Source organism: Sardina pilchardus, chromosome 1 (assembly GCF_963854185.1).
Source record: "Sardina pilchardus chromosome 1, fSarPil1.1, whole genome shotgun sequence".
In the NCBI taxonomy this organism is placed as follows: Eukaryota; Metazoa; Chordata; class Actinopteri; order Clupeiformes; family Clupeidae; genus Sardina; species Sardina pilchardus.
The window spans coordinates 25,742,636-25,767,379 of record NC_084994.1 but is presented as its reverse complement, the minus strand read 5'-3'; the positions used below and the strand labels follow the sequence as shown (position 1 = coordinate 25,767,379).

Sequence of the window (24,744 nt, the reverse complement as noted above, 5' to 3'; positions counted from 1 at the left end):
TCGTTATGAAGCTTGACTTGACCTGTCATCGATGCTGCCCCGTCAGTGCAAACTACGCATATCCCTGCTAACTTAACTGGAAAGCTATACTGGACGCGTAACTGAAGCGTTCCGTTCATTTTAGATGACTGGTCCATCTCCCACATCTGTTATAGCTACTTTAATAGTGGAAGCTAATTCAACACTTCAGTTCTGCACCGGATGTAGCTCCCCTGTACGCTCATGATTTGTAAAGCAGGCAACAATTCTGTTACCCTGAACATCTCATCTCCGGTAGCATTGTCCAGTTCTTTGCCAAATAAAATGATCTGAAATCTCATCATCCACGTATCTCACGTTAGCGATCAACTGGCAAGGCCAACTGGTCAGTGGAGTTTTTCCATTTCTTATGCAGCATCTGGCCCTAGCATCACTTTAACCATTTGCAGGCTAGAATGAGCGACTCTGTTAAATTGTGTGGCTGTTTTAAATTTAGCAAACAAATCTGAAAAACGAGCCACACGCACGATAGAAAGCATAGCATTCAGTGTCTTTGTTCTGGTGCAGCACATTCCGAGGTTCATGTGGAAGCGAATGCACTCTCTTTAAAAACATATCCATTGCGTGCACCTGCATTCTGCCGTCTGCTGTCAAAACAGAACAACAAACAAACAAACTTAATGTTAACGAAGTTGTTAACATTACGCCCTGAAGTAAAGTAAACTGTAGCCTATTGTTGTTTGTGCTGCAAAGAAAACTTGAATTGATATAATTGCAATATAATTATTATGGCCAAATTTCTTTTTATGAAATGATATATCAAAGCAGGTAGAAGTAACTGTAGTCACTTGACATTTCTGAGGATTTACATATTTCCATCAGGGCAGTGGTATAGAAATTCTTCAGTGGAGGGACCACACTAGTTAATCACGCCATCAACACCTTCTTACCTTTTCTTCTGTTATTACTATTCTTTAACTTTATGGTAGAAAGTGAGTCCAGCAAATTGAGAACCTAGGATCCTGTTTATGTTTATGAATGTGACTCCAGTATATGTTGAGACATAAGAGTGGAAAAGGGGGTTACATTTATATAATGCAAATGATTATGTTAACAATGTCATCGAATATGTTGTACAAACAAGAAGAGCGAAATGGTAAACTTTTAAGAAATCATCATCCACATCATAGTATGATGCTGTGTGGGGTTATGGACTTGACAGTTTTGCATGGAATTGCCCATGCAGTATATACATATTTAAGCAATATAGCACGAGTGGGAGTGGGTTGTTGCTAGATATTCCCACGGGTGTTGTTCGGCCGTAGCCTCCGGCCTCGAGGCTACGGCCGAACAACACCCGTGGGAATATCCAACAACAACCCACGATTACGAGTGCTATATTGCTTTTATACAACAATTCTACCACTTCTTTTTTGTGCTAATTTCCCATTATCATGTAAACGTTTAAATCGCTAAAACTGTCTTGTTTGTAGAACTAACTTCTCTCCGCCACAAATTTCTACTTCATGCAGGACAAACTGCCGTTACTAGTTCTAAATGGATGGTTGCTATGGCCAAAGGCCAGTCGTTAGTTCTAAAAGCACGTTGCTATGGCCAAAAGCCAGTCGTTAGTTCTATCTGTCCCGTTGTCAAGCAATGTAGAATCTAGCCTAATAAACGTTAGCTCGCATTGCGTCCGGTTAGGACATGCTTTTAGCTTTGAAACATCACTATTTTACTTAGCCTACATGCCATCCAACTAGCTAATATCCACCTCCGTCATATTCTATGTTCTGAGCGTCTGTATTTCAGCTTGGATGCAACGTGACAGTTCGGTTTACACTTGACAATTTGACATTGTATCGCGGAGTGATTTATTATTAGCTGTGAAAAGTCCGAGTGGATTATCGTGGGATATCTCAACTCATGGAACGTCTCTCGGCCAATCAGAAACAAAGAAACCGCTTCATAGAACCCAATTGTTGTATAATAAGATTTGACACATTGCAGTTTTTTAATGGTGGGGTTATTTATAAATCAAAGAATTGTGGGTAGATGTGGGTGAACTGTGCAACATGCAGTTTGTGGACATGAGGCAGACGTAACAGACAGATATTTGTGTTTGAGGGGGTGATGTGTATGTGTGTGTGTAAGTGTGTGTGTGTGTGTGTGTTTATGTGAAAGTCTTCGTTGCTGGTCAACTCAGCGACATGCAGTTTGTGGACAAGAGGCAGATGTAACGGACTGACGTTTCTGTTTGAAAGAGTTGTTTGTGTGTGTGTGTGTGTGTGTGTGTCTTTGTTGCCGGTGTACAGTATTTCTGAATATGAATGCTGTCTGGACAGGAAATGGCACAGCTTTTATCACATGCAACCAATCCAAAATCGATTTCATATTCAGAAACGTTAACCAGTAACAGCCTGGTTGCTTTGACATATCAAAACCAAATTTTATCCTATTACATCATTTGAACAGGTGAGTCGTCCTGTTTATTTTACCATCCATTTGAGGCTATAACACATTGCAACTTATTTAACAGTGAGTAAACTGCGGATGTTCCCGCATAACAGAATAGCTATAACATTAGGCTACTCGTATTTGTTCTAGAAACATGCCTAGTTCCTTAGGCTCCCTCCTTCCTTCAGTGGTTACGTGTTTCATGCTGGCTACACGTGAACAACTCATACTTAATTCAACACAAGGTCTACAGACCTTAGAGGTGTACATTTCATTTTCATACATCAAAGCGTTAGCCCTTGACAGCCAATCAAATTCTATGTTGAAGCGTCCAAACAGGAAGTGAGGTCAAATCTCGGAGACGCTTTGAGGTATTGAGACCATATTTGGCGGCATGATTTTGGACACCATCCAAAGTAGCCTCAGTAAATGTGTTGTAATTTGGCCACTAGGGGGCGCCGCAATTAGCAAAAATGCATTTTGGCTCATATCTCTTTACGTCTTTGGGATGACATCTACATTTTTACATTGGAGGTGCTCTGGGCCATACCACTGATGAATCTAGGCAACTTGTCAGGTCAGTGTAAGAATTCGGCAATCGAGGGCAACGCCGCCAAACTCGAAGCAGCTTCGCGTCTTGGCCAAACTTTGGCGCTTTGACCTGAGGACAAGCGGTCGTGTCTCCTACCGGGCGCTGTCGTGGCGCGTCTGAGCAAGCACACTTCGCACTTTCCCACCGGGAAATGCATTCTAGTTTCTCTTTGTCGCCATGGTATTGGGGGAAACGCGGAGAAACAAGATGGTCAGTCCTCATATTTTTTCTTCGCGTTTCGTTATAAGAAATATATAAGTAATAGTTAGTCTTCTTCCGTATTGAACAGATAGGCTACGGGACGCTCTTTGTTCCGTATTTTAAGGAACTAGGCTACTCAATGCACACACACTACAATGAAAAACACACAAAGAAATCACTAAACATATAGCCTACAACCTAATGACACTTTAATGCAGCGTTTCTCAAACTATGGGCCGCGAAACGTGGAGACTGCTGCTGGTCCGCGAGACATGGGGTGAAATTAGGTCCGGTGATCTGATAATTTGCTGCGCAATTGACCAAGCAACCGCGGACCGACAGAAAAAGAAAGCAAACGTTGCTGCGGAAATGCTTGCTAATTTGATGTGTTTAAACATAGAGCCATACAATTAGGTGTGTCTGTTATTATGATAATTTTCGAGCATAACTGCTTGTCCATAGCTCAGTGACAGGTGTTAATAGCCTTGCCATAAGCACTGCTGCAGGTGCTTCTTTTATTATGCGGTTAGAGCATAAGCGCTTACTCATATAGACTATAACTCAGGGACAGGTGCAAAACCACCAACTGGGATGGATCGAAGGGCAAGCAAGCACTGCCACACAACGTGAAGGCCTTTGTGTTGTCAACAACAGAAAGTTTCCTACGATGGGGAGAAGTGGCCGCAAGGACTGCATCGATAAGATCAACGAATACAGTAATGTTTTACAACCCAGCTGGTATCTGCTGTTCATTCCGACATATCCCCACTCGGCGGTAGGCCTAGGCCTATTTAACTTTTTTTTTCAAACAACGTGCCATTCCGACATGAGGTCATTAATAGGCTATTAATGTCATAACTATTAGGCTATCATTAGGCTTACTATGCATGGCTGTAGGCAGCTATGAGGCCACTGAGATCTGGACCTCATCGGTTTTGTGAAAGCCGATTGGAAATACTTAAGTTTAGAGCGAACGTTTCAACTATGTTTGCCATGGTAGACAAAAACACTCAAATAAAACAATAGCCTAAAAAATAACTGCATGCGTAATGGACACGGCTCTATATCCTAAATCATTTTCGAGGTTCGCCATTTGGTAATATGACCTATCCTTACTGACAATAATTTAGATTGAGCACAACTAAAGTTGCACGAAGGCAAAATACAGTCCTAAAAGCCTATTCTATATAGCGTGGCCAATATTGTAGATGTGCAAAAGCAGCATTTGCGTGCGTGCTTGCCGGTGAGGTGTAGCCTACAAAAATGAGCATAACATCTGATTATTAAAGTATGGCTATAGGATATAGGCTAGAGAAGAGTTGGTTTAAAATTCAAGTGTAGTAAAAAAGTTTGTGCACATCCCCGGTCAAGGTGCAGAACAAGAGTAGGCTAAATCATAAAAAAAAATGGAAAAAGGTTCGCACACTTGAAATCCTTCTTTTTTGATTTGATATGGTCTTCTTCAGATTAAAATTCAAGTACGTGCGCTATTTAACCCCTCGAGACCGACTGCAGTCTGCTGACACAGCCAGACGACTCTCCCAACCCCTTCATTCGTTTTGGCCGATATAATCCATTCATTCGTTTTGTGCGTATATAGATTCCTGCATGCTGCATTACCGTGACCCTTAGCCTACCTTGTGGATGATTTTTTCTCATTGGAATACAGCAGGACAGAATGCCTTTTATCTAACAAACGCAAAAGCTGAGATTGTTGGAAGGACTAGGCTACTCAACAAACTTGTTTTTCGTTTCTGGGAGATCTCGTTATCGTTTTGGATTGTCGGATTTTTATACTTATTGTTTGGACTTCAGGACAATGAACTTTGAGGGGTGGTTGTTAGTGCTTTACAAAGCTTTGTGTTAATAAGTGTCGGTCCTCTATCCTTCAGCTCACTGCGCGATGCAGTTGCGCATAGTGGCCACGAAGTCATTAACTGTTTACGACACAATACATGATATTTGTGTTTTTCGTTTCTTAGATTTAATGCATGTTTGACATGTAAACAGGCCTTCAGTCCGTTAACTTAAGGCCTTCTTTTGCATGGGGTTGCTCGCATCCGCCCGACTATTATGTGCATATGGCTGCATACTCTTATAATAAGAGGCAAATTGTTACAGGACAACTTAAACTGACTTCCCCAATGCTTCCCCGCAGCACATTACATTTTAATATAGGCTAATATAGGATGAACAAAGTCTATGCTATATTAAATCCAGTAGCCTAATAATTCTATGTGCCACGTCCGATTTCGCAAGTGATGTAGGCTACGTTTAAACATCGACAAACGTCTGTGAGACTACCCATTTCATGAAGAGCAATTGTCTTGTGCGATCATTCCCCCTCCCCCACACTTGTCTAACCAGTTCACTAGACATTATAGCCTACCTGTATGCGGCATTGGACGATTGCCTCCCTCCCCCCTCTCTCTCGACAGACACTTAGGGCTCGGGATCATGACATCAAAACTTTGCGGGCACAGCCACATTGGCAGCTTCACTCCTTAGTTTACTATGGATTACTATGGATTTACTCCCGCCTTTTAGTGTGTTCCTGTTACTTAGTTTTTGCCTTCTTGGTAGTATGTTGCTGTGTAGTGGGTTGTAACAGTGCAACCCACGATCGCAAGAGGAAAAGAATAAATCGCTACTATATTTCTGCTTCTTGTCTTAATCTGAATGAATGGATATTACGTTCAGTGCGCTACCAAATGGCGGCGATATTCCTAGAATGCAAGGCGTGTGCCCGAGCCCTATTATGTAAATGTAAAAATGTGTGTGTGCGTGTGTGTGTGTGTGTGTGTGTGTGTGTGTGTGTGTGTGTGTGTGTGTGTGTGCGCTGAACCACGAATTCACATATTAACTTTTCTTTTCAGCAGACATCGCAATCATAAAAAAATCGCAAAACTTTTTAATAAAATAATGCCTCTTGCCTTAATGGGTTCCGGAGGTTCGTAGAGTAAGTTTTGAACCCCGGTCGCTGACGTATGATTAAGATGCCTCAACCATTTACGCCACAGTTCGAGTGTCAATCTCTTCACACTTAGCCAAGAAATATAAAGGATTCAGTCAGTCGAGTTCATTTATTCGCGGCATGCACTTGAAACGCCGATCAAAAGTTCTGACATGTTAAACTGACGTTAGTCATTAATTCACCACATGATAAAATGCTGTTATATTGAAGCACTGTAGGCTAGCCCACGGTAGTCTATGTCTATCTCTGAATCAACATGAACATGCATAACGAGATCCATATATTCTAAGTTGCTAGAAACTTCTTTTGCGGAGCTAGGCCTACTAGTCGATGGTTACAATGAATCACCCTCACTGCCCTATCGCATATCTGACCATCCATTGTTATAATGTTACAAAATGCGCGATCTTCTCCAATCATGTAGCCTACGGTTATAAGTAAAGTGACATGATAGGCATGTAGGCCTATTAAAGATATTTCTGTTAAATACGTTTTATTTTCAGTTGTCAAAAGTGGTGGGGACAAAATCTGTGATAAAGTGCTGGGTAAGCTACCGAGCGTCGCCGGTTAAAATGAACATGCCTCCGTTTTAAAATAGCCTATAGGCCTACACATTTCTAAGTATTCCTAACATAAATGTAGCCTAAATGTCCATCTTGTCCATCTCTTTCGTCTTCGCCTTGACAATAATAGCCTATTCACGGAAATGCGGTCTTGTAACCGTAATGAATTAATGAATTAATCTAAGGTTGCCTATATCGAGTCTTTCAGGTTGAATTGAAGGCTTCTAAAACCATTTTTATTAATTTCAACAATGGTTTATTGAAACGTCGTTTGATTATAATTTCGCCAGTCATCACCTGCATTTTAATGATTAAATGAGACGGATTAAATGAGACGGATATGCGGAGCATTTCTCTCCCTCTCCATTGACCAAAACGTTGCTCTGGCATCTCTGCTGGACTGACTGAGTTATAGGCTACGTCGAGTGAGAGAGCCAGCTGTGAGGTACGCTGTAAAACATTCGAAAACTGCAATCTGACATGCCGAGCGTGATGTCTCTTTTCTCCGCTTGTCACCAGCGCGGTGTCTTCGGGTTTTTCCGTGTTTTCCGGTATGAGCCGAACCTTCACTTTATTAAGGCGGTCTTATGTTGCCCCCTTGCGGTTGCAGTTTTAATTAAAGTCCCGATGCTTCGGGAGTCCCGATGTGCGGGAAAGAAAGGAGCATTCTCAACCCGTACCATCTGTATGAGGGCCATATGTCCACTGGCGTGTGGACAAAGACGTCTCCATGCCAAAAGGTGACTCCATGTCAGTGTTGTGGAGCTTTACACTGTGTTTCTGGCCCTGAAACACATCCAGCCTCCCGGTCACAAAACGATTCAACTAGCATTGCACTGCTGACGTTGACTAGCATTTTAAATAGCTAGTTTCTGCCCTTTTTATGGGACAACGGGTCATATCGTTCTCCCGTTTATGCATCTCCTTAACTTTTGCTTTTGCATGCACCACCCATCATTGATGACGCATCCTTGGTTCGGTTCAGGACTGGTGTAAATGCGGGCTGGTTCACAGATAGCACCACGGTTCAAAGAATTCTGAACGGCACCAGTTCAACACCAGGTTTGTTTTTGGTGGAAAAACGCCTTCTGAGAGGCACACATGGGGCTGGACACAAACTAAAGCAAACTCACACACTCTTTGGCCCGCTTGGAGTTGAACTTTTGAGGCACTAAGGGTGCCTCAGCAAAACTCTTACTGCATGAAACAATGTAAACAATGGCACACCTCTGCACAAACCACGTCCTGTCTGACAGCTCCCTGAAGCTGGTTGCAGTAAGATGTTTGGGTGAAAGCATGAAACTTTATATTCTCACCTCTATCTATTTAAAAGGTTTGCACCAAAAAAGCAGAAACAGCATCAATGTGGTCTTATTGAATATGGATCATAAAGACCAATCACAGTCACAGTAAATTTCAAACAAAATGTTTTGGCCATGAAACTGACTAAATGGAAATATACATGAATACCAGATATCTAAAATTGTGAATGATGTTTCTTAAAGATAATATATATGAAAATAATTGTAATTTTTCATGGAGTAGCCATAGATCTAGCAATCTGTGACATATCTATGTCTACAATAAAGTGTATGCAGGCTACGTCATTAATAAAACTGGATTTTCTGGTCTAGCTTACCTCCTGAGGTTCTGTGATAAAGAATTTCTGTTAAGAGCACCTGCACACAAGTGAAAACGAAAGGATTAGCATATCAACTCAAGCCTGTAGTCCATTCTGGTGGAAAAACGAAGATACGATGAAAAACTGAACTATTGTGAGTAATTTCCTCTTGTATAGGAGTTTTTGTAGACACTAGACAGGCCACCTTTCTGGCTGACAGGACTTTTGTCACTAAGGTAGGATAATCAAAAAGGGTTTCAATTGCTTTTCAACAGGCTGACAGACAGTTCTCCGTAACCTAATCGAATTAGCAAAGGACTACTGCTTAAAAGTAAAAGTAATCAGGATGAATTAAGCTAGGTTGTAGGGCTAGCTTATATAGTATATCACATATCAACACAATCCAATCACAGATTAATAAGATGAAATGGTGTCACATCATGTTTGGTGCTGGCCTACTACACCTGTGTCTCTCTCTCTCTCTCTCTCTCTCTCTCTCTCTCTCTCTCTCTCTGTCTGTCTGTCTGTCTTCCTCCCTCTTTCTCTGTGCATCTCTCTCTCTGTTATTTTGTTGGTGCCGGCCATATTTCCCTCTCTCTGTCTGTGTGTGTGTGCATCTCCCTCTTTCTCTGTTAGGCTTTTTTTTAGCAAAGAACAATAAACCGTGATGTGTCTAGTGCCACACCTGTGTTACGTAGTCTAAGAGAAGGACAGTCGGTACACACTAGACCAGTTGGTCTTGTGTCTGGAGCTACCGTGACAGAGTACTCGTGCAATGTGGCCAGGTGAGTTTAGAGACTAAATAAAATACCTGAGGGAGGAGCCGAGGTATCAGCAATAATTAACCCTATATATTGCGTACGTGCGTACGTGCGTACGTGTGAGCATCTGAATGTGTCAATGTATGACCCCAAATCAGAAAAAGTTAGAATATTGTGTAAAATGTGAAATAAAAACAGAATATAATAATTTGCAACTTTCAAAACCGCAAAGAGACAACAGACAACATATCAAATGTTGAAAATGACAAATCTGACTATTTCATGGAAAATATTCATTTTGAATTTGATACCAGCAACATGTTTTAAAAAAAGTTGGGACGGTGGTAACAAAATGCTGGAAAAGTGGTGTAATAAGAAAACAGATGGAGGAATGTTACTAGGGTAACTAATTAGGGTAACTGGCAACACGACTGGCAACACGTTTTTTGCACGATATGAAAAAGAGCAGCTCAGAGAGGCAGGGTGTCATACAATATAATAATAAAACAAAGCAACAAAAGATATACATTCCTGTTCCTCGCTTGTCTGTAAAACCCTGTTAACCTCAGCAGTCAAACAACAGACCAGTCTGACCAACCGTGGCCAGAACTGAGCTCTCCAATTAGCTGTAAACAAATTGAGAATCTTTTGTCAACACAATCTCTTCGTGATATGATGATTCCCATGCAGTCATACGGGTTATGTGTTAGGGCAGCCATCAAACATGTCCGACGTGATGAGGGTATTCATTACTCTGTGTAAACCTGTGTGCACAAATGATGAAACAATGTAAGTTTAATGCTTCTTTGAAATTGTCAGTACTCACTAGACTGGTTTGTCTTGTTTCTAGAGCTACCGTGGCAAAGTACGGGAGCAATGTGGTCAGGTGAGTTTTGAGACTAAATACAATGGGCGTGGCCTACTACCTGAGGGAGGAGCAGAAGTATCAGCAATAATCAACCCTAGATCAAAGATTTGATTTGGGCTATCCAACAAAATGTTGAGGTTGTCTACTAGTTTAATAAGATTAGATTGTGTTGGCATAACTCTAATATAAGCCTGGTGCCCTGCTGTCACTTTTGCACTTTTGCAGTAGAAGATATTAAAGAGTGAGTGTTAAATTAAAAACTGTGTAAGGCACAACATGGTGATATATATGCCTATAGGTTTGGTCATACTGTCTTCTGAAAGTGTGTAGAGCCAAGACACTACAGGTAAATAGGGTACACTTTTTAGCTAGCAGATATCACTCTTCCCCAGTTGATTACTTGCATTACAGTTTTTCTCAGTCGCTTTGGTACATCCTTGAGATGTGCATTTCTCAAAACTATTTGTACAAATAGCAAAACACCATGGATTACCTGCAAAAGCCAGTTTCTTGCTCAAAATCCTTAGTCCATCTCTCAAAACCAAATATTTGTGTCAATGAACGTGTCAGTGCATCAGAATGTCAAGTCCTTGTGTCATCAAGTACGGATAAGACAGTCAAATGGCTTAGTCATGTTGTCAGTATAACAATGTACTCTGGAGGGATGTTCTGATGTAGACTATGGCTAAAATTTGTATGACATTTTTTGTAAATTGTAGGTTACACCTTAGTGTATGTGGGAGTTAGATCGACAATATTCACATTTGCGCTTTTTTTGTGTTTTTTTACTGTAATTTGTTGACAGACCCTATCATTGTGCTACAGAAAGGAAAAGACAGCACTAGTATAAAGGGGAAAAATTAAATATAGTAGAAATTTCACCATAGGACAATCTCGTTAGGGAAAACTGTAAATCCAGTGTTGTAGGAATTACAGTGCAGACTTCCTACACCTCCTGATGTTCCTGTCTTTTGGGCCACAAATTGTCATATGACAACATGTTCAACCATTTTGCATGTAAAGACTTACACTATGAACTAATGCCTAAATGTTGTGGGGGTGAGACTATTCAACAGAGACCCATACATTTTGATCAACATGACATAAGCAATTGATAATGTAGGAAAAACCAGAGAATTGTTCAGAATCATTTGCATGGATGTACTGTACTAAATTCGCAACTTGATCAAAGCAATGGAAAAACTGCTTTTTTGGCGTGCACAAGTGACACAATGATGTGAAGATTGAACAGGTAGTTTTGAGAAATTCAACTCTGATCTGAGAAATGTACCAAAGCAACTGAGAAAAACTGTAATACCTGTAAGAAAATGTAATGTTTAGACATGCAAATTAGGCATAATCCAATTAAATCTGTGCTAATTCGCATACATTTCAAAAGACAAAATATGAGCGTTGGATAAAGCCAGGTATATATGACGTTGGATAAAGCCAGGTAAATATGAGTGTTGGATAAAGCCAGGTGAGCGTTGGATAAAGCAGGTAAATATGAGGTTTGGATAAAGACAGGTAAAGCCAGGTTTGGCATGCCCTGAGGATGGTCGTCTGACTGAAAACTTGGCAAATAAATTGCAAAGGATTTAAGTGTGCAGACAGTTTATTTTGAGAACATCTCCGTTGAGAGAACATCTCTTCTCATAGCACTACTACAGACAATTGTACCCATTGATGCACTTATTACACTGATTGATGCTTACTGTGTTTTTTTTATTTGTTGCTAGAAGTGCTATTAAAAGCTTAAATGTTTTTAAAGGTCGGGTTGAAATGACGGTGAAATGACGGTGAAATTACGGTGGTTCTTTACCTTGCTGTGGTGCAGGTGCTTCAGACATGTTCATGTAGATCCCTCCACCCCCTGCAGCCAGACTTGTGCAACACTGCTGGCCTCCACCTGAGAGAGAGAGAGAGAGAGAGAGAGAGAGAGAGAGAGACAGGATAACTACCAGTGGACAATACATTATCCCTTACACAATAGTCCATTAAAATAATGTTTCTACCATATATTGGCTAGTTGTAGCCTAAAAATCCACACCCAAATCTAGACAGATTTAGGGTCTGACTCTGGGTATTAGTAATTAAAATGGCCCAACTCGAAAGTATGGAAAGGCATAAATTTAAAACACAAAGTCACAGTTGAAGCTTATGCGAATGCACTCAGAGAACTGGCTAGATCGTGTGACTTTGGAGCATTTCAGTTTGATATGATATGTGTTGAGACTTGCATCAAGAAGAAGGGCTCACTGCAAAGAATGCTAACAGTAGAATTGTTTTTTTAAAGCTAGCACTATCTGATAATGAGAGTGATAGCCACGAGAACTTCAATAGGAGCAGCTGCGCACCACGCTGTGCTTACAAAAAGAAATGAAAAGGAAAGGACATGGGACAGAGGCAGATAAGAATTAAAGTGATCCTAGATGCCGATGAATGTGGAGATGGAACAGCTAAGTCAGTGCTGCATGTAGTTCACTATGCTTTCTTTGGTGATAAGAATCTGAAAAGACGTTCTGGCTGTAAAACCGTGTGTTCAATGTTTGTAGATGTTTAAGAAACGGCATCATCTGTGGAGAGACAATACCTCTGTTGAAAAAGAAAAAAAATCACAGTGATCCCCTACCAGTTCAGTATAGTGAAGCATGGTGCCCTGGTGAAAGAAATCACATCCCAGTTTCTAAGATGAGAGATTACAATTGAATTAACCTTGGGTACATAATTGGGTTGTCTTTAATTCATATTGGTGTTCACATCACATGAATATTTCACAGTTTGTCTTTTCATGGTTGTTTACAGTAATGTTGTGAGGATTCAAATGAAATGTGGTGCAATAGCTCCCTCTACTACAGGTTCTAACTCACCCTGTTTGAAGGAAGTGGGGAATGCACTCTTGCCTCCTACTGTAACTTCTAACTGTTTAATTCTTTCCTTCTCTGTACCCCTGTCTTCCCGTCTCTTATCTTTATTTGTCCTATCTATCCCCCCTGGTGCTGGGCTCAACATGGACAATGTCACAGCTCAACCCAGGCTTTGAGTGGAGGAAGGACCCTGCCACAGCAAGTAGGGGGTAATGTATTTCTTTCACTCCAATGTTTGTCCTTTTAATGAAAACAAGTAACATAACCCCCCCCCTCTCTCTCTCTTTCTAGGTGTGAGGCCAGCAGGGCTGCATCTAGTTTATTTACATTTACATGTACACTTTTCTAGGTGTGAGGCCAGCAGGGCTGCATCTAGTTTATTTACATTTACATGTACACTTTTCTAGGTGTGAGGCCAGCAGGGCTGCATCTAGTTTATTTACATTTACATGTACACTTTTCTAGGTGTGAGGCCAGCAGGGCTGCATCTAGTGTATTCACATTTACATGTACACTTTTCTAGGTGTGAGGCCAGCAGGGCTGCTGGGTTAAACATGGCCAATGTCACAGCTCAGCCTGGAGGGATGGAGAGCACCCTGGCACTGAGTGGAGGAGCAGCCCTGTCACAGCAAGGAGCAGGTAATGTCTGTCTTTGCTGATTTGAGAATATGCACTTTGTTTATTTCCCATTACCGTAATTTCCCAAACTATTAGCTGAGGGCCCCGGCATTGATTTTACAACATTTCTTCAGCTGAGGTTAATACACGGGGCAGTTAAGATGGCATTCATATGGTTCTGTTTCTTTTATCTACCATAAAACAGTGTCCTGCAGCTTATGCACCATGTGGCTATTGCACAGGAAATAACTATTTGTTTTTAATTAATCATGGTATTACAGTATTGTATTTTGACATATTGAAAATAGATTATGCAAAGCAGTGGTGCAAATAAATGGTGCAACGAAGAGAAATTAATGAATTTGTGCAGTTTGTAACAGACTCTTAATCTGGATCCCACAGTAACAGCAGCCCTTAAGGAAGTGCTGAGGAAGACCCTGGGGGACCTTACGGATGCCGACTTCAAGACGTTTAAGCACCGCCTACGAGACCAGGGTCAATTTGCATGGGGAGAGCTGGAGAAGGCTGACAGAGATGAAACAGTGGATTTGCTGGTGCAGACGTACCCCATGGGAGCTGAGGGCGTCATGGTGACCGTCTTGCAGAAGATGAACCACAACCAGCTGGCCATGGACTTGGAGAGGGATATGCCAAAATGTAAGTTTGTACTGTAGCGTACAGTCTGATGAAGCTCCCATTTGTGCATATGGAAAGAAGAAAATTAATTGATTGTTTATTGTTCTGCCGTCTCCCTCCCTCTCTCTTTCATGTTCTCTCTACTTACTTCTTGCCTAACTCTTTCTGTTCCATTTTATGTCCTTTTCCTATTTCTTCTCTCAATCATCTCCTCTCTCTGTTTTCTGTCTTATCTGTCATTTTCCCTCTCTCACTGCCCCTTTTCATTATCTCTCACTCTGCTGTTTTTACCCTCATGCCTCATCTCTCTCTCTCTCTCTCTCTCTCTCTCTCTCTCTCTCAGGTGGAGGCCAGTGTTCCACAAGTCTGGCTGGAGGGGGTGGAGGGATCAACATGCCTGGAGCACCTGCACCACAGCAAGGTAAAGAACCACCGTCATTTCACCAGTGATATACTGTATTACTGTAACTGCAAGTCTGCAAACATATTAGCCTATGGGAAGAATGAAGTTCAACCAGTTTTCTGCTATCGCCTTCCCTTCCTCTTTCACATTTTTCTGCTTTAGTCCTGTTTGACTTTTTCTGTTGAATTTCATGTCCTTCTCCTCCTTTTCTTAATGAGGAGGTGAGCACATCCAAAAACTGGCATGTCGGATTCCAAAAGTATAGAGCATGCAAAAAACAAAGCCGGATTCGTACACTAAGCTCCACGTTAACTGTTTTTAATCACAAAGTGGCGTTTCGGGCTACTGCCCTTCTTCAGATTTGAACCATAAGACACAACAGCACATACTGTACATATAATATACCCACTGGGGGATCACCTGATGGGTCACATGAGACAGGTGATGAGGTGGGTAATGTTACTGTAATGTCATTGTAATGTCATTGTAATGTACTGTAATGTCATTGCACGAGAAAACCAGGCAAAACCAGCAGGAGGTAGGAAGATGGGGGTCGGCCAAATCGGCTCATACTTTGTATATGTGATAAGTACGTGGAACTATGAACAGCCATATACTTAAAACCCTCAAACTCTTTTTTGTTGTGGAGTTCTGGGGCCCCTCTCAGAGAACCTCAAAAATCCAACAATTCATGGCTGAAAATGACTGAAATTGCCATTTCTACCTTGATTATCCTGATAAAGATATGAACATGAGCTTTATGTTTCCATAGAGCTTAGGTAGAATAGTTTTAAAGACCAAAAGGTGCACTAGGGGGTTATCTGCACCACTGAAAGCAGAATTTTCATCCCTCTAAAATTGGTCATTTTTAGGAGGCATTATCTCACATTCGCAGTGGCTTTGGTGGATGGTTTTACTGTTGCTGGACAGAGGAACATCTTCTGATTAAAAAACAATTGTCGTCTAATTGGGCCACACATATAGTGCGCCGTGCCAGGAGGGTCTTTACGGGGGGTTTTCAGGTTTTGGAGTATAATAAACCAGGTAATAATATCTCACTATAGGGTAATTTATGGTCAATTTGTGTATCACTGTATGACAAATTGTTAAAGAAAGCTTTAATTAACTAGAAAAGCACTCAAAGAGTGCAGACCTCTGCATGCATTGTTGTTCTTGGTTGTCATGCATTTGAAACTAGACTATTCAGATCGCCACCGAGTGGCCATACCATGCCATTACATCGCAAACATCTGGCATTACATCTGTTTGTGATGTAATGCCATGGTATGGCCATGTGATGGCGATCTGAATATGGTTTATCATAGGCCAAAACACGAAAAATCCTTCTAAAGAGCCTCCTGGCACGGCACACATTATGTGTGGCCCAATTAGACGACAATTGTTTTTGAATCAGTAGATGTTCCTTTCTCCAGCAACAGTAAAACCATCCACCGAAGCCACTGCGAATACGAGATAATGCTTCTTAAAAATGACCGAAATTTAGAGGGAGGAAAATTCTGCTTTCAGTGGTGTACAGTAGATAACCCCCTAGTGCACCTTTTGGTCTTTAAAACTATGCTACCTAGGCTCTATGGAAATATAAAGCTTATGTTCATATCTTTATCAGGATAATCAGGGTAGAAATGGCAATTTCAGTCATTTTCAGCCATGAATTGTTGGATTTTTGAGGGTCTCTGAGAGGGGTCCCAGAACTCCATAACAAAAAACAGCTGGAGGGTTTTAAGTATATGGCTGTTCATAGTTCCACATACTTATCACATATACAAAGTATGAGCCGATTTGGCCGACCCCCATCTTCCCACCTCTGCCTGGTTTTCTCATGCAATGACTCTTAAAAATAGTTTGCGTGGAGCTCATGTGCGGATATGGCTTTGTTTTCTCTTCTCCTCCTTTTCTCTCACGACATTTTCCTGTTTTTTACCCTCCTCCTTTCTTTCCTTCTCTCTCCTCAGCTGGAGACCAGCAGTGTTCTACATTGGGTGGAGGGATCAACATGTCTGGAGCACCTGTGCCACAGCAAGGTAACACACACACACACACACACACACACACACACACACACACACACACACACACACACTACACTCCATAATCCTTGGTGAATAAATGATAAAATACTTTAGGAATTTGTGGAGGTGGGTATATCATATAGATCCTTAAACAATAGGGGTGCAATGGATCGAAAAAGTCACGGTTCGGATCGTTCCTCGGATCAGGAGTCACGGATCGGATCATTTTTCGGATCAGCAAAAAAAGAAGAAAAAGACAAGACAAGACAAGACAAATAAACATATTTTTGTCTTTGACGGGATGTTGTAACGTGGCTCAAGCACTTTCAGCATGTGTTTAAAGTAGGCTAGTGTTGTCAAGATACCACAATTATTGTTTCGATACCGATACTAATTAGTCAAGATTTTTTTTTTTCGATGCTTTTTCTACAATTTTAGTTGATTTGGTGTTTAATCACCTTATATTGAATATTGTGTGATCATTCACACCAGTGGCCATTCAAGATTCTGCTTGACCCTCCACACACAATCTGCATAATTAGCCCTTTTCACGTGATGTCAGACGAAGCGTTGCTGGGTGTCCTCCGGCATGTCCAGCCGCCCAATACTACAGAAGAAGAAGAAGAAGTATTCATGGGTTTCATCAAAGATCCTTAAGGCGTAGCAAGATACGTGGTCGTAGTTCATGTCTATGGGCGCAAAACGGGGATCACTTCCTCTGCATAAAGGGGGTGTGTCATGCGTGTCATTGACGTAGTCATGGGTTTCATCAGGTCCATTTCCACAGGTGTATAAAATCAAGCACTCGATTATCAATGCAATTGCTATCAGTTGCTTGATGATGTTCCAAAATAATCTTGCTGCTCTTTCAAGCCTTCTACATGTATTCATTCTAATATGGAAAATAACACACACAAAGCATGTACACTTTTAATGAATTAAACTAAAAACATCAATGGAATAATGGAAATACATGTATGTCACTGCTCTCATTAAGTTACCCCAGCGCCATCTGATCGTCGTTAGCACAAATCAGGATTTGGTTCAGCTGGCTGGCTAATGTGTTGTCAAGGCAGAGTGTACGTAGCAACCGGCCAACATCAGCAGTAAACAAGAGGGGCACACCTGATATAAAGTCGATTCTCTCCAGACTGGAATGCTCAAAAATGCTAAAAATGTACCTGAAGTGGTCAGAAGGGGTTGAGGGTCATGAAACCGTGCCCAAAATTCACATTCCTTACTCTAGAGAATGGAGATCTTAGCATATACATTAAATTCTGATCTATGTCCATAGACTTCAATGGAACAGTTGCTGCCTCTGCTCTGCATAAAGGGGGATTTTGACCCCCCCTCTTGCGATTCGGGTTCCAGGAAGTGGCTTCTCATGAAGTATCTTGCTCCGCCCTTAATGATCTTTGGTTTCATCAGGTCCCTTTCCACAGGTGTATACAATCAAGCACCTTGATTATCAATGCAGACTGCATGGTGCTTGATTGTATACACCTGTGGAAAGGGACCTGATGAAACCCATGAATACTTCTTCTTCTTCTTCTGTAGTATTGGGCGGCTGGACATGCCGGAGGACACCCAGCAACACTTCGTCTGACATCACCGTGAAAAGGGCTAATTACTAGTAGCTACAAATGTTTCGTCCTTTGTGTACTGATTTAGCTATCTTTAATGTGGTGTGGAGGAGTGCGCATAGGAGGTGTGTGTAATTGAGTCCCTGTCGCTTTAAGAAATACGTGAGGGTAATTAGGCTTCAGTCTCATGGTTTTATTCTTGAAAAAATAAGTTGGATATAGTGCATGATGACAAGGATATTTCATTAGATAAAATACATGTTAATAAAACTAACAAGTCGAAGAAAATCTTTCTGGGATCATAAAAGAGATGAGTGTCTTGCAATGCTCCTTTATGATGTTAGTGAGCACAAGCTATCTCCAGATGTACAAGTTAGCCAAGGTTGCGTAGCTTATTGCTGACATTGAACCCAACAGTACTCTGTAAAAAAAAAATCAGTAAAAAAAACGGTAAAAGGCACGGCAGCAAAAGTTGCCAACCAGTTACCATAAAATTATGGTAAAATACCATACAAGGAATTGCCGTAAAACTATGGCTTTCCCCTGTGTATATTGACCGTAATTTTACGGCCAAATTGCAGTAAAATTACAATGAAATTGTGTGAATTTACTACAATTGGCCGTGAAATTAGAGTAAGAGAAATTAGCCCGATGCTAAAAATGATGTGCTATGCTAGTTAGCTAAACAATACCTAGTTGGGTTATACAAATTTACAAGGACAAAGATGGGTAAAGCACACAACAGAGTCCTCCTCCTTAATCTTAATTATGATAGTCATGCATTATTGAAGGCATGTGAACACCCTTTGAAATTTTGGCTTTCATGAGCTAGCACTAGGTTGTTAGCAGCTAACCTGCTACTGCTACGATATAATGTTAGCTAGCAATCATTTGCAGTTGACAGTTTATTACCACCTGAATTTCCTTACATTTTTACTCAACCTTACCTCTGGATAGCTGTGCCTCCTCTTTCACAAAGATTATTCCATCCTGCACACGTGTTTCTCAGACTTCCAAAGCTCCTCTGTTAAAAGTTGCTGCATCACTTCACTTCACTTGGTGAGCGAGTGCCGTGAAGAAAAAAGTAACGGTCGTTCAAGCGAACTCCCTTCCCCTCCCCCAACAACATTTTGAGTGAAACGTGAGGGCCAGCCAAATTGCAGTTATGCTATTGAGCAAAGTCAGCGCTCAAAATAAATAAATAAAAATGGTACCAATAAGATAAAAGTGATTTGTTAGACTTTTTATGCTTGGATTTTGTGACCACTAGTGAGAAATAGATGCTGTACATTAGTTTTAAAAGCAGTATTTGTAATCCCAAAACACGTTTGAAATGCTGTTTGAGCCTATACCATAACATTAGCAAGTTAGCAGTCATGGTTAAAAAACTAAAACAAATTTTACAGTATTTTTACACTGATTACTACTAAATTAAAAGTCCAAACCATTTTAAATTGCTACAATTGTGTTAAAAAACGGTGGATTCTTCTCATTTAAACATTAAAGAGTCCGTACATTTACGGCAGTCTTCTTGAAAAAGCTGATTTTACCGTATTTTACAGGTATATTCTCTTATTATTAAAAATAGAGTATATAACCGTATTTTTTTACGATAAATGTCAGCTAAAAAACTTTTCTTTTTTTTTTTACAGTGTAGGCTAAGCCTAAATTACCTAAATATCATAGCATAGGTAGGTGCGCAACAAACTTGAGGTGTAAGTGTGCACAAATGAACTTGATATTAGGCTATTATTGTGTTGCTGCTATACAGCCACATCAGCACTTAAACTAGCAGCCATGTATTGCTGGTTATGGCATGACCGCTAATAACGTGTGTGAGAGCAGAAAAGACGCGCAGGCAGGCTAGGGGAGCAGAGCAGGGAGGGACTAGAAGCATGCCTGGTGGACACGCATGTTACTTCAAAAGAACACACAGACATTATTATTAATCATTATTATAAATCAATCCGCGGATCATGTGTGTGCCGAACCGAAGATACTGATCCGAACGGATCACGGATCAATGATGATCCGTTGCATCCCTATTAAACAAGTATGCATATTTAATGTCATGATTAGTCAATTTGGGGGCCTTTCACTTTACAGTCTTTTACAATCACTTTGCTACTATTTTCAGATCCTTGATGTCATCTTTCAAAACCCTAGACACAAAACTCAAAACGGTTATCACTTGTAACACTTGCTGTTTAATGTTCAAAACATTGGATTGTGCATTCACAGAAATCTTGCACTTGCACAATCATTGGTTCAAAAAAACAAATTTACTGTGAAATACCACTGAAACATAACTAGATCACCCACACACAAGCAACCGATAGTTTCATTGTGTCATTGTTCGTACAATCATTAAATATTGTAGAACAAAATAGGTGATACAGGTTTCATTATGGTACTACATGTACAGTACAGTAAATACATCTCTGTAAAAGTACTAGAGAGAATATACCAACACAGTGAAATCATTGGACAAAGTTTGTAATGCAATACACTACAGTACAATCACAACATAGGTTTATTTGAATTAAAGTAAAAATAATTAGCTATGAAATAGAAAAGAAAAAACAGCCTGATGGAGCATTGTAAAATATTAGGTTACATCCATGGATATTGTAGTCTAATTGGTTCATGCTACACGCTAATTGGTGACAGAGAATTTCGTTACAGTATCTTGAAACTTCCATCATTTGCAGTAAACATGGAAGATTGTGTGTTTGTTTCCATACAACTATGCATTAAGAGTAATGCAGTTACTTATCATTTTGAGCAGTTGTATCAATTGATAGTTAGATCATTGTAAGGAAATGAATAGACATTCATTTGAAATGTAATGTGTGAATTGCCTTTTGAAATAGTAGTACTTTGATGTTGCGTTGTATCATATTGAACAGGTGATTTTTGTTGAATGAACAAATTATCTATGTTGTATGTGTGTTGTATCCAAGCAATTGAGAAAAGGGTTAGAGTTTTGAAAAATGATCATGACTTAAATCATTGGTTGTGAGTTTTGTGGTTGTGAGTTGTGAAAAGTGACATCAAGGTTCTGAAAATAGTAGCAACGTAATTGTAAAAAACTGTAAGAACAGAGTAATTTCTATCCCTGAAGGATAATTCCGCTTCATCTGTTCATCACCAATGTAGCTCTCACTAACTTGATGCAACTGAGAAGGGAGGGGCCTTGATTAATTTGCGGGCCAGAACACAATGTGCATAGTGTGAGTATAGGGCATACAGCATATCCATCTCATAGGTACCTCATACCTGCATGTCAGGTCTTCATAGTTATTTCCATGGCTGTGGGGAGGGGCCACGAGGAGTGAAAGTGAAGGACTGCGATTGCACATCCAGCTGCTGGGGGGCACAGAATAGAGCTTATATGGAATATCATGCTCTTTTTGAAATTACAGTTATCAGCCCCTGCCCGGTCCAATGAAATTCTCCTGTTCCTTCCAATTGCTACTCCGCTACTGTCATTATTTATCAGTTACATTAAAAGTTATGTAATCCTATATAAACGCAGTGTCTATCTGGCATTACCACAATGCCATTTTACTAGTAGGAAAAATATTTGTTTTATCCTGTAACACTACACACACACACTACTTGAAGATACTGTATCTACGTAAGAGTGACATGCCACATGAACACTAATCCTAACTTGTCATGACAAAAACCTAAAGACAATAATCGTTATGTCATAAATGTTTATGACTTGCTTTTAATGTTTATTACACATTCATGACAGTTTCATGTCACTCTTATGTACAGTAGATACCTTCAAGTAAAGTGTAACTGTTTATTCTTGCAATGATAATTCTGCTTTACAGAATGACTGAAAACAAAAAGAAAGCAGATTTAACCACAGGAATGGTGGGAATAAAATGACAAATGGCAACCTTGACAATAAATGCCATGCTAGGGAGTAAAAATGGTATCTTTGGATGACAGTATGATATGCATTTGCAACCAGATATTTCTCATTGCATGTTTTTTTTTTGTTTTCAGATCATGGTTCAGCACAGGAAGTTAAAATACTGAAAGAGAAGCTTCAAACACACTTGAGAACCAAGTCTTCTGCAGTACATCAAGACAATGGAGTTAAAAATGTGGACGATATCTATACTGACCTTTACATTGTTGAGGGCCGCACAGGTGGGGTCAACAGTACACATGAAGTGTCGTCAATTAACATGAAACAAATTGGGAGAGGACCAAACTCAAAAGATAAGCAAGTTAAGTTGCCAAACATGTTCACAGACAGGCTTGCCAGAAAAGTTTTGACTTTGGGGATTGCTGGTGTGGGGAAAACAGTTGCAGTGCAGAAGTTTGTCATGGACTGGGCTAATGGAGAAACAAATCAAGACATTGACTTTGTCTTTGTTCTTCTGTTTCGAAAGTTGAACTTGATTATGGAAAAACAATACACTTTTCTTGAACTACTTCTTGCATTCTATACGGAACTCAAAGATTTGACAAAATTGTCTGAATTCACTAAATGCAAAATTATTGTTGTCCTTGATGGTCTGGATGAAAGCAGGCTCCACCTAGACTTTGAAAAGTGCATTAGTGAACTCAATGAGAGGACGTCTGTGGACATCCTCATGACGAGTCTCATTAAAGGAACACTACTGAACTCTGCACACATCTGGGTTACAACCAGACCGGCTGCAGCCAGTCTGATCCCAGATTCAATTTTCCCAGAGTGCTTCAATTTTATGACAGAAGTGCGAGGATTCAGTGATGACCAGAAAGATCAGTTCTTTAAGAAGAACATAAACAATAAAGAGAAAGCCGAGAAACTCATTCTTTATATCAAGAAGAATAGAAGCCTCCACATCATGTGTCACATACCCGTATTCTGCCAGATTATAGCCAGTGTGGTAGATGAAATACTGGGAGATCAGAGCAAAGAAGAAGAAGCCAAAACTTTGACGGAAATGTACACACTGTATACTGTCTCTCAGATGAAAAGAATGAATCAACACTTGGACAGTAACAAGAAGATGAGTGCAAAAGAAAAAGGGCAGTTGCTTGTTAAGCTTGGGAAACTGGCATTCACACATCTGGAGAAAGGCACCCTGATATTCTATCAGAGGGACTTGCAAGATTGTGGTATTAATGTCAAGTCTGGAGCATTGCAGGCTGGAGTTTGTACACAGATCTACAATGTTGAGAGTGCTGCAGCTGAAGAGAAAATATTCAGCTTTGTACATCTAAGTGTACAGGAGTACTTGGCAGCTCTTTATGTCCTTCACAAAAATGCAACTTGTCATTTGGGAAATCGTCTCCCCAAAACATGGAGGAAGACAATTAACTGGCTCTCTCCACGCTCAAGGTCTGACCTTTACCAGCTTGCTGTGGACAAGGCCCTACAGAGCCAGAATGGACATTTGGATCTTTTTGTCCGCTTCCTCCTTGGCTTTGCACCAATGTTGGAGCCTCAAATCAGGTCCCCCCTGAATAATGTGCTGCCACAGTTAGCTGTCAGAGGAAAATGTATCACAAACACAGTTCAATACATCAAAGAAGTGATCAAGAGAGACAACTCATCAGAACGAACCATCAACCTCTTCCACTGTTTGAATGAGCTTGGGGACAACTCCCTGGTTGAGGAGATCAATGGGTAATGAATACAAACCATTTTTCATTTGAAGGTTTTGGCAAAGAGCATAAGTAGAGTAGAAGATCATGATGTTGAAGGAAATCATTTGATCAAAATCAGTCCAGTATTACAGCTAAGCTACACCGGGCATGTAACTGAAGCGATCCATTCATGGAGCGAGTACAGCAACCTTCCACACTAATCAACACCATACGTGAGAGTGGTGGGAACATTCTAAAAACACATTGACAGGCCTTTTAAAATACTGTTGTATGCTCTGCAAATCAAATGCTTCAGGCTACTAGGATTAATGCATAGATCTGGAAGTGTTCAGTTGATTAAAATGTTTATTATTTTGACACCCAAAATAATATGGTATGGCAAATGACAAAACAATCATCCACACAGAAGTAAATCATGCTTTGGCTCAATTTGCACTTGGAGACAAGTGTTTAATTTAGGAACCCATAGGGAAGGGTGTTAAAAAAGGAATCTGTTCTACCTCTACTGAAATCAGTAGGCCTACTACTCGATCTTCATTTTAATGATTTGGTATTTATTCACAAAATGTAAAAATATATTTTTTAATTGACTGCAGTCCTACTCATTGGTCAGTATAATAAATTGTATGTTAGAGTAAATTAGTTTTGGGTAAAGTCTCAATAACATACCATGGTAGATAGTTCCTTGCACAATGTACAGCAATATTTTCTGAGATCTAATTAATACCCAACAATCCGTAGACTCTGAATTACTTATGGTATCAAGTATTAACTTCATCTCTCAGAATATTTTTCATGTGTACTGAGTACTACATTTGCTTTGATTCTAAAGAAAAAAAGATACTGCTGATTAATTTGTGTTGCTTTAATGTTCTGAACTTTGTTTTGAATTAAAGCAGTGAAGTACTGTATTAAGCAGCTAACAATAGGGTTCTGAATAATGTTTACCCATGTATAATTGGCATGTTG

At 40.3% G+C, this 24,744-nt stretch overlaps 1 protein-coding gene across 5 annotated transcripts in view; it reads left to right on the top strand.

Annotated features, from left to right (window-relative positions):
• The window catches only part of LOC134086902 (NACHT, LRR and PYD domains-containing protein 12-like), a 103,761-nt gene that overhangs the window by 59,895 nt on the left and 19,122 nt on the right, over positions 1 to 24,744 (top strand). The window contains exons 1-8 of one of the 5 annotated variants that reach the window (XM_062540112.1): positions 8,477 to 8,541; positions 9,999 to 10,034; positions 13,043 to 13,092; positions 13,407 to 13,522; positions 13,904 to 14,158; positions 14,481 to 14,558; positions 16,514 to 16,582; positions 22,177 to 23,794. The exons of 1 other annotated variant lie outside the window; for it this stretch is intronic. In XM_062540112.1, the coding sequence (XP_062396096.1) occupies positions 13,438 to 13,522; positions 13,904 to 14,158; positions 14,481 to 14,558; positions 16,514 to 16,582; positions 22,177 to 23,794 (2,105 nt within the window). In that variant the 5' untranslated portion in view covers positions 8,477 to 8,541; positions 9,999 to 10,034; positions 13,043 to 13,092; positions 13,407 to 13,437. Of the gene's footprint in view, positions 1 to 8,476; positions 8,542 to 9,069; positions 9,173 to 9,998; positions 10,035 to 10,565; positions 13,093 to 13,406; positions 13,523 to 13,903; positions 14,159 to 14,480; positions 14,559 to 16,513; positions 16,583 to 22,176; positions 23,795 to 24,744 lie in introns of those variants that run through there. 3 more of the 5 variants (XM_062540119.1, XM_062540127.1, XM_062540104.1) reach the window with 3 other exon arrangements.